This window comes from Notothenia rossii (genome assembly GCF_949606895.1).
Source record: "Notothenia rossii genome assembly, chromosome: 10".
NCBI lineage: Eukaryota > Metazoa > Chordata > Actinopteri > Perciformes > Nototheniidae > Notothenia > Notothenia rossii.
This window is the reverse complement of record NC_136908.1, coordinates 43,002,792-43,019,866: the sequence shown is the minus strand read 5'-3', so window position 1 is coordinate 43,019,866 and position 17,075 is coordinate 43,002,792. Positions and strand designations below refer to the sequence as shown.

The following is a 17,075-nucleotide window of genomic DNA, read 5'->3' as shown; positions in this document are numbered from 1 at the left end:
TAAAAAGGACCCTGACTCGGACAATACACAATCCAACGTGTTCAACAGAAGATAATCAGTTATATTGTTTTTACACATGGTACTTTACATATATCTGTTTGTTTAAGGTGTCCAGGTGATGCAGACAGGCTGGACCAGAGAGTGAGAGACAGAACTGGACTCCTCACAGCAGTGAACTTCAGCACAGGTACAAAGACTCTTTTTTTCATACTGTACAAAGACTCAAGAAAGATATTGGTTTAAATAAATGAAACATTGACTTTAATATACTGATATACATTCCATTAAACAATACTATATACTAGATCACCTACACATCAGTTAAATTGAGGGTTTTTTCCATGCAAAATGTTACATTTAGATGTTAACAAGCAATATGATTTTGTCAGCTTTCTAATTTAATGTATTGAAGGCAAAGATATGTAACACATAGTGAGACCTGCTACTATTTATCTCTCAATATTGTCTGTAAAAAACGTGGTAAAAGTTATTCTTTCAGTGAGACAACAGAGCAAGCTTCTACAGTTGCACTACGTTTTGATAACAGTTAAATATTATTTTGATAATAACATATATTTCAATGTCGATGAACTTCATACTGTTTATTCATAATCTGATTGTCTTTGTAGCTCACATTTGAAATAAAAAAAAAACATTACAATTACAAAATAATAAAATCTCTGGACCCTCCAGAAAAACGCGATTCTGCGATCGCAGAATTTACTGCATAATCAGAGAAATGGCACAGATTTTTAAAAGGCCGCATATTTATCAAAAGGCGCATAATCCCCGCATTTTTCCACACAAAGTTTTTTTTTAAAAAGTTAACTCGTCTTGACGAGTAGTGATGATGACGCGACGTCATCAGCCAGCGCATCACAAAAGGCAAACACCGTCGTGTGAACGTGTGGAATTCACACTCCAAGATGAACAAATCGAATCCATCACATTTACCCATGAACATTTCTGCTAAACACCGGGCAAAGCAGTACCCCGATGTCTTCCACGAAAGTGGGGGGAAACTGTCCTGCACCCCGTTCAACTATGGGTTGGAGCATAAATGGAAATCGACTGTGAAGACCCACTTTGATTTGCTCAAACATTCAAAAAAGCAAAAGAAAGGCAAACAACTGTCGTTCACCGAGGCATCAACCTCCAAAACCCTTTCGAGGGTTGCAAGAAATTAGGTGAGTAGCCTACAAGATTGAAGCTGGTCAGATAACGAACGAGTAAATTAAAACAGAATGAGGCGGAGAAGTGTGTGTTTGTGTGTGTGTATCACTTTCTGTGATGTAGCTTGCTTCTAGTATGCTTGTTTATCATAGGAACTCTTTAAAAGTGCTCCCTTTCAATAGCCGCATTCACACCGCGGGACTTTCCCTGGTACTTTGGTTCTTTAGTTCCGTTAGTACCAATAATGTCGCGTTCACACCGCCGGGACTACTCAGTGCCGGGAACTCTTTTGGCCATTTTCAGTCCCTGCTAGAGAGGTGGAACGAACCTGGTGATAAAAGAGTGCCAATTACTATTCTATTTCTATTGGCTGGGCGAATTGCAAACCACGCCTTGTTAGACTCTGATTTTTTTTTGTTAGGCAGCCATTTTTTTCCTCGCTACAAAACCACATCCACACCTGAGCAAGTACTTTTTTTGTACTTTAAAGCAGTTATGACCACACGTACTACAACACCGGAGCGGTGGAATGATGAGGAAGTGTCGGTGCTTCTGGCAATTTACTCTGAGGACGGGATGCAGAAGTTTCTACAGAAAGCAGTTCCCAACTCCAAATGTTTTGAGCGATGTTCGCAAAAGCTACTTGAGCAGCGTGATGCCGTTATTGTTATGTCTTGACTGTGCAATAAAACAGACAAACTGGCGAAGCTTTATTTATTGTGTCCCACCCCAAATTTGCAGAATAGAAGAATGTGAGAGCAGACAGGTGTCGGTGGTTGAATTTATCTACAATGTTGCAACCTTGTGCAGCAATGGCAGGGGCAGAAACACAAGTCTTACACACATAAACACAAGTAATTTATCATGTCATTTGTTTTAGATAAATAAGGGGGAAAAAAACAAAAAAAGGCAGTCCTCTCCAAACCAACAGACAGGACGTCCAGCACACGGAGGTCCCTCCCTGAAGTCTAAGCAGCTCTCTGGAGACGACGCTGTCTCAATCCGTCCACACTGAATATGAGAGGGGAAAAATGAAAATAATAAATGCTTTAGAAAATAAAAAACATGAAGTTGACTGTTGAGTTGCTCAGTTTTTTTAGATTGTCAATACTATTACTGTATAACTAATATGTCAGGTTAAGAGGCACATACCTTACAGGTAAGAGCACTAACCAGCTACCATCACATGTACCTTAGGTTGACTTAAATGTATTAAACGTATAGTTAAGTGATATCAAAATATAAATAACTAATGTCATGCAAACATATTAATATTTGCTTGATTCCAGTGTTGAATTTAGCACAATTGCAAACCAACGTTAAGGGATTTTAAGATTCTGAAGTATTATGCTAAAAACTCAATAACTTAGATTTGTATAGTTTTGCTGAATAGTTTCATGTCCGCTTACCTTGGAAACATAAAATGTGACGGCAGTGTGCAGATGGGGAGCATGTTAGCTTAGCTTGGTAGCTTCAGCTAGCTCTGGAACTTTCAGCTCGCTGGCAGGAGGTCCCGCCTCGGCTCCGCCTCTTTGCCCTTATTTGGAGCAGGCGGGAGTTGAACTCTGACGTCACTGTCGAGCCGTTAGTGGCCGACTCCGCCTACTAAGGGCTTCTCGGCAACTCTGCAGAATCCTAAGGGTGACGTCACGGACCCTACGTCCATTTATATATATACAGTCTATGGTTCTGATATCTGAATATTGTCGCCCTCTCTGGTGGAAGTGTTCGATGGTGTGGATTTAACATTGCTTTTCTGAAAACCACAGATCTCGGTAGGCCTTTCGCGATAAGCAATTAATTGATTTATCGTACGATAAATAAAAATGAACTCGATAACTTGTCTGACCTCGATAAATTGCCGTTTACATGCGTGTTTGTTTACATAAGGATGTGACCAGCATTTTAGCCAGGCGCGCTGTGGCTGCCGGCCCGGAGCGTTGTGAGGGGCTCACACACAGCCAGGTCAGGACACTCGGCGTGCAGCAATGTAGCAGGTAGCCAAATGAATAATATAGAGACAAGCAGTAGACAACGTGTGACTTACTCGAGGGGAATTTGAAGTTAAATGGAATTGGTTACCAAACCTAACTCCATCTCTGGTGTGGGAATATCTTTGGATTCAAGCCAAATCAACGAGGCGAACCTACGGTTGTCTGTGATTTAATTCATATGTTATCATTTAATTTATTTTTTAATTTATTATATATAATTTATATATTCGAATATGATTTCGCATTTAATTTGCAATGTTGAATGTTCAATAAAGAAGTTCTGTTTGAAAGGATATACTTGAATTATTATTATATATTATCATTATGTCAGTGGTCTAAAATGGTCTTACAACGTTGCCGACAATATTATCGTTTATCGCAATATTTCCGGAAAAATGTATCGTCCAACTAAATTAATTATCGTGACAAGCCTAGATCTCGGCCATATTTCTTCGGGTTCCTTGAGATACCTGAATTTTAATGAGTTCTATTCTACAAATCGTCAGGTTCCCAGCTTTAAGTTGATATGCACCACCGCCTGCTCTTCTAACGGCCAGTTTGCAGAGTTATGGTGCATTTCCAGTACAGCGCGGAGCGCGGTTTAAGCGTGCCGTGCACAGCCCGGTTTTGGGTGCGTTTCCACTTGGCGTAGTACCGGCTAGCGGGTACTATTTCGCTGTTTTTCTGGCCCCATAAAATCGAGGTTCTTAGCGGGCCAACAACCAGGCTGAGTCGGGCTGAGTATGCTAAACTAGAGAGAGAGAATCACTGGTAAGGGGGCTACAACTAGAACAAGATGAACATATTTGACCGTGATTTAATTGTAATAAACGTTTCAAAATGATGCCGAAGTGACAACATACTGATACCGGTTAATAAAAACCATGAATTAATGCTTTGAGAAGTCTGCAGATAGACGGCAGGTGAAAAACCTTTTAAAATGTGTGTTTTCTGAATGGAGATCGGCTAAGCTAACGTTGTATAATGCTCCGACCGTCCACACTCACAATAACGGCCTATACAGACATAAATAAACCAGCGACTGTGGTTTGTACTTGTTTAACTTTTGTCTAGTTTCTGAACAGATATGAGGAGCTGTGAGCTTGAGTGCTAACAGCTAGTGGCTGATGTTGTTTTTCTGGGGTTCTCATTGAAGATGACGTCACGGCTCCGCCTACATTGCGTTACTATAGTTACTGCCCCAGCTACTGAACTGTAATGGAAACGCAGCATAAAGTGAGCCTGGCGTAAATAGGCCTAACGAGGCCTAGCCATACCGTACTAAGCCGAGCGAGGCCGTGTAGTGGAAATTCGCCACTAGTCAGTGCAGCGGTCTGTCTGCCACTATTCCTAGCAATAAAGGTTAAAAATGTAAATGTTCTGTTTAATATTAAATATATTGTATTATTTTCAGCTTTATAAAACATGAGAGGATATACATTTTTCTAAATACATCCTAGAAATATTAGATGATGGTGCATACTGTATATACACTTAGTGGACATTTGGTTTAGAAGACAAGGGTGTTGCATAATGGGAAGTGTATGATCGAGTAGTTTTTTTGCCTGCTCTCCACAATGAGCGAACGGATGGTCAAAGTAAGGTACAAATAAACAGAATCACACGAAGCCTGGTTAGTGTTGCCTGACTTTATAAAGTGTGTTAATTTTGTATAAGTGTGTGGTTGCGTTCTAGTCACTTTGCTCAGCGCTACTGCTCGTTACAACTTTCATTTCCCGCACTCGCCATAAACTGTTATTATGGCTCAGGTTAATCTCGCCCCCATCCGACGTGAGCTTGGTTCTTGGTTCTTGCCGGGTAGCCAAGTGGGGTCAGCTACGAACCGTTTTTTGGTGTTTAGAGCCGGCTCCGCTGCGGCTGAAACAGGAAGAACCAGAGCTAAGCTGGCTCTGGAACCGGTTTGGTGGAAAAGGGGCAGAACCAGTTAAGCACCAGAAAAGCACAAGAAGGATTCTTGAACCGGAACCGGTTTGGTTTATTGGCGCTTGACAAACTACTTAAGAGTACTGGAGTGTGAAACAAGAGCTATTGAGTCAGTGTTGTGGTGCTGTTGCTTTGGTCTGGATCTGTGAGCTAACCACGCCCCGTTCATTTGAATATAAGAAATGGAAATGTAATGTGGCATTATGAAATACAAGTCCCCTGAAATAAATAAATGTGGCATTATGAAATAAAAGTCTCGAAATAAATAAATGTGGTATTATGAAATAAAAGTCCCATGAAATAAATAAATGTGTATTTAAATATACATATATATTTATTGCCTTATTTATTTCAGAATGTATTTCATAACCTTATTTATTTATTTCATAGGCATATTTATATGTATTTATTTAATTATTTATTTAATTTTGGCTTAAACGGCATTCCACAGTCCTCGTCCAATCCACCACTCGCACTCCATCGTTATTGTAGTCCACAGGGAACCTGAAATGTTCCCACACAGCTGCTTTAAAAGAAGCAGGTGGGTCTTCTAGCTCCTGTGTGTTATCTGAAATCGCCATACTAACTTCTCTTCTTCTTGTATTTTGTTCGTTTTGTTCTGTTTTGTTCTTGTTCTTCATTTGTTGTTTAAGGGCGGCTGGCAAACAGCTTTTAGGCGCAATACCGCCCCCTGGATTATATATAGTGTAGTTAATACTGCCCTGAGTGACAGACTTTTTTCCCACTCGAAAAAAAAAAGGCGTATTTGTCGTGTGACTGCATGCACCGAACCGTGGCGTCCGAACCGTGACGGTACGGGACGAATACCGTTACACCCCTAGTCACAGCACACTACCACAGCAAGTGTCTCCATCGTAAGTAGAAAAAAAATTACATTTATTTATTAAGAGGACATCCTGACAAAGGCTGAAATCCACACTCCGTTATACGAGTGTGTGTTCATTATGACGTTAAAGAGTAAAGCACCCCCCCCCTTCCAAACGGCATGTGGAGTGTGTCGCGAACAGGAAGGGGGGGGGGGGCTGCTGAGCTCAGTTGCTGGCATGTGAGAACAGTTTCCCTTTCAGAAGAGAAAAGAGTGTGAGTTCAAACACACACACACACACACACACACACACACACACACACACACACACACACACACACACACACACACACACACACACACACACACACACACACACACACACACACACACACACACACACACACACACACACACACACACACACACACACACACACACACACACACACACACACACACACACACACACACACACACACAACAACAACAACAACATTTATTCAGGAAGCACCGTCTGCCCACTCAGGAAATTCCTGAGGACAAGAGCTGCTTCCAGGGGCAGGAAATTTCCCCTCCGAACCACCAACACTCACACACACATTCTTTATTACACCAAGCCCCCAAACAGAGTGTAACACACACACACACACACACACACACACACACACACACACACACACACACACACACACACACACACACACACACACACACACATTATACACCTACCCTACCTCTGGCAAGCTTTGCATAAAAGACACAAGATTCCCTCACACTCATCCACCCACTCTCACAAACACGCGCAGAGAAAACACAGCTGTTAGCACGTACAAACACACGCGTACACACACACACACACATATATTTGTTTCTACCCTTGCAGCCCCTCTTCTTAGCATTTTGTGTTTATTGTATGAAAATAGCGGAATATGTTGTGTTTTAGACTTGTGAATAATCGGCAGTTGGCTCAGTGACAGGCGCTCAGGGTAACCATGGCGAGCGATGTTGCCTGAATTGAAATGAAACCCGAGGACTCCAGTTGGTCGGCATCACCATCACGCTTTGTGCGAGCGCAGATGAAACCCCTCCCTTTTATGGTATTGATCTCACTTTGACGCAGACTAACAAACAAAACATTTGGGGGGCTCCACTTACTGTTTAAAGCGGTACTTTCTGTCAACTAATACTTCTGTTTGACTCGCTTTATTCATTAATATAACCCTGCAGCCAGCAGCGGTTATCGCAGTTACTCACGCTGGACGTTCAAATGTGCCTAGCAGACCACATTAACACTTTATCACCATTGGTTTCATTTGGAAGGGGGGGTAAAGTTCTTCACCATTTATTGGTTGTGTGTAGTGAGTCTAACTGTTCCTTTAGCTTTAGAGTTTAAGCATATAGATAACACTCATTTAAAAATGGTCTTTATTGTAACTGGTATGTGATTAAATGGCAATATATATAGTGGGAATTGCAATGCTGTTTTTTTCCCAATATGCTGCCGTGCAGCTCTAATTTGACTGCGATCAATGTGTGAATATTGAAAAGGTCTGCTCTGATCAAAATTAAGAATAAGTAATAAAAGATGAAGTGTTTCAAAGAATGGGATCATATAGAGAGATTAACAAGAAACACCTGCTCAAATGCCAAAGAGGTTACAAAAACAAACATGATGGTGAAAAGAAGAATATTATAAGAATATCTTTAATCAAAAAAGGATGATATATTCTAAATGTGTGTTCAAGCTGACCCCTAATGGGAGCAGTGGGAATAGAAGAAAGAGGGTTTGTGTGATAGCTGAAAGGGTTAAATGTAGCCTGGTAGCATTCTTCAGTGAGGAGCAGGCTGCAGCTCCCCGATCTAATCCACTTCCTCCTCAGGAAATGGAGAAGGCGGATTCTGCCCACACTGCAATTTCCTCCCTCATTCTTTTTCTTTCTGTCTTTTCCCCCCTCTCCTCCTCCCTCCTGTTCCCCTGCTCCCTCTACCCCCTCAGGACAGAACTCCCTCTGAGTGTGGGGGTTAATGGACGGCTTGTGTGTTTAGATAGGCAGGAGGAGAGAGGATGATGAGAGGAGTTTGAGTGAGACATGTGTGTGAGCGTGGAGCAGCAGCAGCCGTAAACCAAACAGAAGAGCTGGAGGTGACATATCCCTGCTCTGTGTGTGTGAGGCGTTCAAACCCCTGTAAACACGTAGGACTTCCACATGTCTGTGTGTGTGAGGCGTTCAAGCCCCTGTAACGCAGGTAGGACTTCCACATGTCTGTCTGTGTGAGGCGTTCAAACCCCTGTAACACACGTAGGACTTCCACATGTCTGTGTGTGAGGCGTTCAAACTCCTGTAACACACGTAGGACTTCCACATGTCTGTGTGTGTGAGGCGTTCACACCCCTGTAAACACGTAGGACTTCCACATGTCTGTCTGTGTGAGGCGTTCAAAGCCCTGTAACACACGTAGGACTTCCACATGTCTGTCTGTGTGAGGCGTTCAAACCCCTGTAACACACGTAGGACTTCCACATGTCTGTCTGTGTGAGGCGTTCAAACCCCTGTAACACACGTAGGACTTCCACATGTCTGTCTTTGTGAGGCGTTCAAACCCCTGTAAAACACGTAGGACTTCCACATGTCTGTGTGTGAGGCGTTCAAACCCCTGTAACACACGTAGGACTTCCACATGTCTGTGTGTGTGAGGCGTTCAAACCCCTGTAACACACGTAGGACTTCCACATGTCTGTGTGTGTGAGGCGTTCAAACCCCTGTAACACACGTAGGACTTCCACATGTCTGTGTGTGTGAGGCGTTCAAACCCCTGTAACACACGTAAGACTTCCACATGTCTGTCCATGTGAGGCGTTCAAACCCCTGTAACACACGTAGGACTTCCACATGTCTGTGTGTGTGAGGCGTTCAAACCCCTGTAACACACGTAAGACTTCCACATGTCTGTGTGTGTGAGGCGTTCAAACCCCTGTAACACACGTAGGACTTCCACATGTCTGTGTGTGAGGCTTTCAAACCCCTGTAACACACGTAAGACTTCCACAAGTCTGTGTGTGTGAGGCGTTCAAACCCCTGTAACACACGTAGGACTTCCACATGTCTGTGTGTGTGAGGCTTTCAAACCCCTGTAACACACGTAGGACTTCCACATGTCTGTGTGTGTGAGGCGTTCAAACCCCTGTAACACACGTAAGACTTCCACATGTCTGTGTGTGTGAGGCGTTCAAACCCCTGTAACACACGTAGGACTTCCACATGTCTGTGTGTGAGGCTTTCAAACCCCTGTAACACACGTAAGACTTCCACATGTCTGTGTGTGTGAGGCGTTCAAACCCCTGTAACACACGTAGGACTTCCACATGTCTGTGTGTGTGAGGCGTTCAAACCCCTGTAACACACGTAGGACTTCCACATGTCTGTGTGTGTGAGGCGTTCAAACCCCTGTAACACACGTAGGACTTCCACATGTCTGTCTGTGTGAGGCGTTCAAACCCCTGTAACACACGTAGGACTTCCACATGTCTGCGGATGTGAAGTGACCCATCGGTTAGCTCGACAGGAAACTCAACGCGGACCTGTTGAGCTTTCTTCCTTTTTCTGCAACAATGCAAAAGAGGAAGTGGGCTGAGGGAGTTTCCTGTGCATCTCATCCAGCCAACCCCCCCCCCCCCCCCCCCTCAGCCATCAGCCATCAGCACTGAACTTCACACTAGCTTAAAAATAAAATGAATAAACTGGTTAAATATTGACGGGTGCATGGACAAAACTGGGTTACTCTTTGAACATGGAGACTATCTGTTGACACAGCTCCAGCCCCGCCTGCTCTGGGATTGGTCGACCAAAACCATGTGTCACTGTGTTGCTTCATTGGAATATTAAAACATATTTCAATAGATCTTTACTAAATCACTTGCAGACTGGAAAGTGTGAAACTGACTAGTTCAGGCAGATGTTCTACCTACAACTGGTTTATCATGGTCTGAAGCAATCTCTGAACATCAGTCACATGGGCTCACAATCAGCTTATTATTAAATGATCTAAAAAACAAACCGGATTCTACCACTGCAGCGTATCATGCTTTTCATACAGCTTTAACTCAAGCACACCTGATGACAGACAGGAATCTGTGCAGTGTTTTGGTTTTGTTTGCAATCAGTTTACAGGCTGTTAGTGAGAGTCATTCACTGCAGCATATATCATTAATACAAATATGAATATGAAATAATCATTCAGCCAAATATTCTGTTGGTGATTATGAGAAAAACTAAATGCTGAAACACAACAGTAGCACAAGTGGAACAAAGATAGAGAAAAAACAGAAAGAAAATAAAGTAAAAAGCTGATATTGTATTTTCTTAAGCTTTAGGCAATACCCTAACCACAACAAGTGGATTTGTTAGGGATTTCACTTTGCAAGAGGACATATCATTTCTTCTTAAAGGAGTACGGTTATTCTTGATTTAGCAGTTGTTATTTCTGTATGACAACTTCATCAGCAGACCCTTATGTATAAAGAATACTTTATGAGATGGTGGAAGCAATAAAAACATGTTTTCATTAATGGTGATACAAGTGAATGCCTTGTTGTCCTTCCTTATTCAATTATTAGTATTGCAGTTTCCTTAAATACACTGTATTGATAGGGTTTAAAGAAACCCTAAAGTAGATATCCTGCAGAAACAGATGAATTTAATGATGGTGTGATGTTATGTTTTTCTGATTGGCTTTTCTAATTATGACGAGCTGTCATGCACTCCAGTTCTGGAGGGGCGGGGGGTCTAAAGTTGTTCTAAATGTTTGGGTTTATGTCCTTAATCTTTCCAGGGGTCTTGTTTCCTTGGCCCCAGCCCTCCACTTCTTCAACCCTTCTCTTCCCTATCAGTCTGTCCTCCATTCTTCTTCTATGGTGTCCAGCTCCACATAATGTGTCCCTGTCTGCTGGACCTGCCGTTGTTCCAGTGCTGCAGCTCTGTCAGTGCTGCTCCACTGAAGGGTTCAGGTGTCTGACCCTGGATCTGCTTCAACGCCTCCCGGCTGTGCACTAATAATGTGTGTGTGTGTGTGTGTGTGTGTGTGTGTGTGTGTGTGTGTGTGTGTGTGTGTGTGTGTGTGTGTGTGTGTGTGTGTGTGTGTGTGTGTGTGTGTGTGTGTGTGTGTGTGTGTGTGTGTGTGTGTGTGTGTGTGTGTGTGTGTGTGTGTGTGTGTGTGTGTGTGTGTGTGTGTGTGTGTGACTCACGCAGGTGCGCAGGCAGCCTGGCAGGCTCGTCTTCCATTCGGCTGGCTGGCCTGGCGGCGGGAGCATGGACGGGGGAGGAAGTGGAGTTTGGCAGCGTGTTCGCGGAAGGACTGAAAGAGCTCCTCTCCTGCTATGAATAGACACAGAGACACAAAGCATGGCTCACAAAGCTCAGCGACGCACCGGCCCTGAACCCAAACAGCTCCACGCCAACCTCGCCTCACCTCGCCGTGCACCCACAGCACCATGCACATGCATACACCCTGTCATGCTGTCACACTTTCTGCTGATGCACAGATCCAGAGGCCACGCATGCTTTAGCACATGAAGGGGAGTCATAAACCAGTGAAGATGCCAATCCCAGTGTCAACAAACAACACACATGGATCTTCATCAACAGTCGTTTGATAAGTAAAATACTTGTTTGATCAAATTAAACATTCTAATTAAAATCAGAATTTTGATTGATTGTTATACATGTACTCATTTCAGCCACTCAAAACACAAGGCTATCTATAATAAGAGCTGCAACGATTTACTTTATCTTAATTATTGTTTGGATACGAATTTATTAAAATGTCAGCAAAGTTTGAAATAACACCCCAGAACTTCCAGGAGCTATTGTTAATGACTGCGAGCGGTTTGTTTGGTATGACCAACAGTCCAAACTCTGTCGATATTAGGTTACAATTACAACAACAACGTCTTGTTTCATTTTTTATATTTGCTTCGTAATCCACAATGCCGTCATTATTTATATTCTATTTGTTGTTGATAAATATACTCATATAAAACGCTAAGGCTTTTTATTGTTTCATTGATTGACATTCAATTATTCAGGAACTACTTTAATAATGGGTTGGTCCTTTAGGTTGTTTTTCAGCACAAATGTCAAGCTTAGCTTCTTTTAGCTTCTTAAGCCGGAGACTTTACTTTGTGTAATATTATATTAAACTGAAGATCTTTTGGTATTCAACTGCTTGACAGACCAAAACAATTAAGTTCCATATTCAGAAAGAACCCACATATTCTACAGTATTGGCCTACAGGTGAGTGTCAATGAGTGACCCACATGGAATTCTGATTGCATTTCAAATTCTTCATCCAGACGATTCATTTTAGGAGTGCAAATGAATCAACTCTTAATGAGTCCGTGACAGTTTTCCCCATTTCCTTTGCCATGGAAACACCTGTTACACCTCCAGACACAGACATGCACAGCCATCCATGTTTGAACAGAGGAGAACTGAAAAGTGTTTCTGTATATGAAGGATTGGATTATTAAATAATTAATGCATTTATCCCAATCAAAAAAACATCATCAATTCCATCTGGTTTCAGCTTGACAAATGTGAACATTTGCTACATCTCTATTTCATATGTTCCTAAATAAATGGGTTAGGGTTGGCCTCTGCGATGTTGTGGCAGGTGTTACTCCTTCATTAAGACCACTGTAAAAGGCTAAACAAATAATCAATTCTTCAGAAAACAATCAGCACAGTTTCCATCATGAACACAGTTGTTAGTTGCATCTATTTCCAGGATTATCTAGCTCTGTTAGTGTACACTTCATGTGTGGAGGTATTTGAGCTTTCCCAGTTTGTGACATTATGTGTTGACTGCTTTCCCTTCCTTTAAATGAGGGCAGAGCATGAAGCCATGTTAGTTTCTTGAGGAAATGAAGCTGACTGCCACCAGTTTCAGCCTGCTGTCACCACCCAGCCACGCTAACCTGCACACCAACTGTATGCAGCAGGAATTTCCCGTGGAAGCCCGGCAATAATCTCTCAGCCTTCTATTTCCTCCTCTGAGAGGCAAACGCTTCTCTCCAGCACACTTTGTGAAAATGCAGTTGTCTTGAAAAAGGTCAGGTTAGTGGGAATGGGCAGTTAGGACAAAGCCAGTGATAGGGCCTGCAGGAGGGTGGTGTGACAGATGGAGGCTGCAGTAAGGGAAGAGGGAGTCCTGTCCACCGGCTGGGAACCTCCTCGGAGCGGAGTGCTGATCCTCCAGCAGGAGACTGTGCAGTTACATCAGACTCCGCAATGAGAAGACATCCCATATTCATAATGGGTTGTTGAACAGCTTGCATTTAAGCTGACCATGACTTCTCAAATAATGATTCCATAATGGTTCCATTCATGCAGCAACTTACGATTATATTAAGAACTGATGTTTTGATTAACAAAAACATCTCTAAAGGACCAAGGTGCCAACTATCTGTTTTCAGACCCACAGTACAGAAAACAAATATATTCAATACAAAACACAACTCCCCACATTTGACAAGCCAACACCAGAGGATCTTTGACAACAATCTTCCTCTTTCTAGGATGCAACTATAGATCGTTTTCAGTAATGATTCATCAATGATCCTTGAGATTACAACATGTGAAACCGTCTGACACATCACAAGCACAACGTGTCTTCAACGTGTTCACACAGTCTGACCAGCAGCCCCAAAAGCAAACTAGCCTTTATTCACATTCATTTCAAAGCAAGGCTGCAAAGGTTTATTTTCCTTTTCAATATTTTGGGGTTTTTGATTTTCTGAGAAAAACTCAGTTAATCTACAAAGAATGCCCAACCATTATTTGCCACAGCCCCAACAATAGAAACAATTCTAAAGGTTTGCATAATATTAAAGAAAGAAAAGCAGCAAACAGTCACATTGGTTATCTGGATTTGAGCAATTGTTTAGCATTTTTACTAAATAGATTATAATGAATCGATCAGAAAGTATGTTGCTGTCCATCTGTTGGTCCCTACTCTAAACCAGAGGAACCCTTTCATTTGAATTTTCGGTTGTTATAAGAAAGAGTTTTCAAAGGAAGTCAGCGGTGTAAAGTAACTAAGTTACTCAAGTACAATTTTGAGATACTAGTACTTTACTTGAGTATTTATATATGTTTTCCACTTTGTTCTTTTATTCCACTACACTACAAATAGCTTTAGCACTTTTCAGATGTGGATGAATGATGTGAAATATAATCAAGTGTTAAATCAGACTTTAGTTCCACCTGGAGTAAATTCACAAGCTACCCTGCAGTATACAGTCATTCAAACTAGCTGCATCTTTACCAGCTTTGATAACACTTTCATCATCAATCATTATAAAACATATATATTATTCTGAAATGGACCAATCTGCACAATGACTACTTTTACTGTCGCTACTTTCACTATATTTTGATGATAATACTTTTGTATTGTTACTTGAATAACATTTGCAATGCAGGACAGGGTATTCGTGGACTGTGGTATTATAACTCTCACTTAAGTACAATATCTGAGAACTTCTCCCACCTCTGATGAAGTAACAAAGGTAATGCACACTGTAAAGCTCCTGTAGTGTGGGCCTATCAAACAGTGACACTACTGTTGTGACTGCGCGAGGACCCTCTGAAACGCGTTATTACTCATGCTTTAGCTCGCGTTCATAGACGTGTTATATGTATCATGTAACAACATGGTCGTCCACTGGCTTTTGTGACTTTTCCGAATCCGAGGCGCTAAATGAACCGTATGAACGTGTCACACTCACAGAGTCACGACTGCTCTCCTCAGCAGAGCGGAGGCGAACTGAAAGCGTGGATCCGCGAGCAACAGATGAGCAGCAAAACAAACGCACCTCCGCTGAATGGCGCCACGGCTCGTGCTCGTGAGATATGCGTTTAAAGGAGATATAAATCCCTACAGCGAGTCATATGAGGGATTAAAACCTAACAGGGAGAAGAGAAACAAAGAGGACGCTATTACCTTGTTCACAGAGGAGGAGGATTCAGACATTATCTCGCGTCAACTTCTCTCCTTCTCCTGCCACTTTTCCGCTGTGTCCTCTTCTTTATCTCCCCTCTCCTACAGAAACCCACGCAGCAGCAGCGGCAGAATAAGCGACAGAAGAAGCGGCAGCTCGCTCTTGGCTCGGTGCTGTCGGAGAACTTCTTCTTCTCATTCACCCCGCTGCTTCTCTATCTGCACGCCGGCTCCATAGCTCGGCTGTCGGTGTGAAAACTTCTTTTGTCTGCGTGTGTTTTCCCTTCATGGGTCGGCAGCGTGCTGGTTAATAATCCCTTCCTGGAAGAGCACGTCTCTCTCCCCCCCCCCCCCCTCGCGCGCGCTCTCTCGCTCTCTCTCTCTCTCTCTCTCTCTCTCTCTCTCTCTCTCATTGATCTGGATGTGTGTAAAACGGCGAAATGACGTGAATTCCCAGCATAGAGCCTTGCCCCCATTTAAAGGGAAACCCGAAGCAGGAAATTGAGGCAGGTCGCAGTTGTGCGCACTCACTCACACACACTCACACACACACACACACACACACACACACACACACACACACACACACACGCACACGCACACACACACACAAACAAACAACTAACAAGAGAGACACTGCTTTTATATTCTATTTATTTTAAATGCGGTTACACACAGACTAACCCGCCATGATTTAATCACATACTGTAGCATCAGTGGTGTAATACAAAAGGCCTACATTTCAAGAACTGTAAATGTAGATGCAAAATGTAGGTAGGCTACTTGTACTTTACTTGAGATTTTCAAATTATCCTGACCTAAATCATACTTTTTACGCAACTACATTTATTTTACATATTGTACTAGTTCTTTTGCAGTTGTTGGTTAATACGAAATATAAATCAGCACACATTATCATGCATTATTATAGGCTATGCTACCTAGCAGTGTATAAAGTCATTAAAATAAACGTTCAAGTGATGATCCGATTGATGCACTAATCATTTTAATACAATCATTAAAAAACTGGCGTTTAAATGTGTCTTTGTGCATAATGACTACTTTGGTATCAATAAAGTACATTTTTATCTTATTATGATGTTTATACTTTTTACTTAAGCACACATTTGAATGCAGTACTTTTACTTTTTACAGAGTAGTATTGTTACACGGTAGTATTGATACTTTCACTTAAGTAAATCATCTGAGTACTTCTCCCAGCTCTGCATAGCATGCAGCATCTAAAGTGTACAGAGTATTATGTAGCTAACGATCCCCATGGAAAACAAGTTACATTTACGAAATATTGACAATGTTATAATGGTCATATTAAATACCAATATAGCCTTTATAGAATTAATATAGTAAATCGTTGACTCAATAAGGAATAGGCAAATAGAAAAACTAGCCTTTATTTATATTAAACAAAAGATAAAGGAATACTACGCTTATATGAAAATAGAAATGAATGCTAGGTAACGTGTTGTGTAGGCCTATTCTATGATTACAATTCAGTGCCATATAGATAGAAGAGTTATGACATCTCCGTTCCCTCCAATGGACCAGTTTTTTTACAGCAATGGCGGATCGTGGAGCTCTCAATAATAGATTTAGGGAACGTTTACAGATAACAGATTAGGCTAGGATTCAGGATAAAGTTAGCAACACACATTAACCACGAACAGCCTATTCATCCGTTCTCTTAATGTTATTTCAACCCAACGTTGTGGAATTAGAGAAAAGGGGCTTCTTAATGTGCTTTTATCCGGGGTGGAGGGAGTTAAATATTAGTTAAATATAACATTGGGGCGTGTGATTGTAGTGGGTGGAGGTGGTGAAATGAGGATATCTTTTTTGGAGTTCAAGCTAGTATATTATAGTTAACGTTACACAATAATAAGGAAGAGAGCTATTTGTGTGATAGATCGCTATTGATATGGATTTAGAGTGCATATTTGAGACTTCCAAACAGTAAACAAAAACGTAATTTATGGGTGAGTGTTTTTAACAGAGCCATATAATGTCCTTGTGATTCTGTTGATTATTACCTGTCTGTATTATGTTGCAGCTCAGCTGATTTTGGATTGATGGCAAAGGGAGAGGGACTTAAGTGAGAGTGAAAACACAAGGCAAGTTTC

At 41.9% G+C, this 17,075-nt stretch overlaps 1 protein-coding gene across 3 annotated transcripts in view; it reads right to left on the bottom strand.

Moving 5' to 3' along the window:
* The window catches only part of etv6 (ETS variant transcription factor 6), a 40,179-nt gene extending 24,890 nt beyond the window's left edge, over window positions 1-15,289 (bottom strand). Inside the window, exons 1-2 of one of the 3 annotated variants that reach the window (XM_079654334.1) lie at window positions 14,941-15,289; window positions 11,182-11,311 (exon numbers count right to left, since the gene is read on the bottom strand). In XM_079654334.1, the coding sequence (XP_079510460.1) occupies window positions 11,182-11,311; window positions 14,941-14,970 (160 nt within the window). In that variant the 5' untranslated portion in view covers window positions 14,971-15,289. The remainder of the gene's footprint in view (window positions 1-11,181; window positions 11,312-14,940) is intronic. The other 2 variants (XM_079654335.1, XM_079654336.1) reach the window with 2 other exon arrangements.
* Between the last annotated feature and the right edge of the window lie 1,786 nt (window positions 15,290-17,075).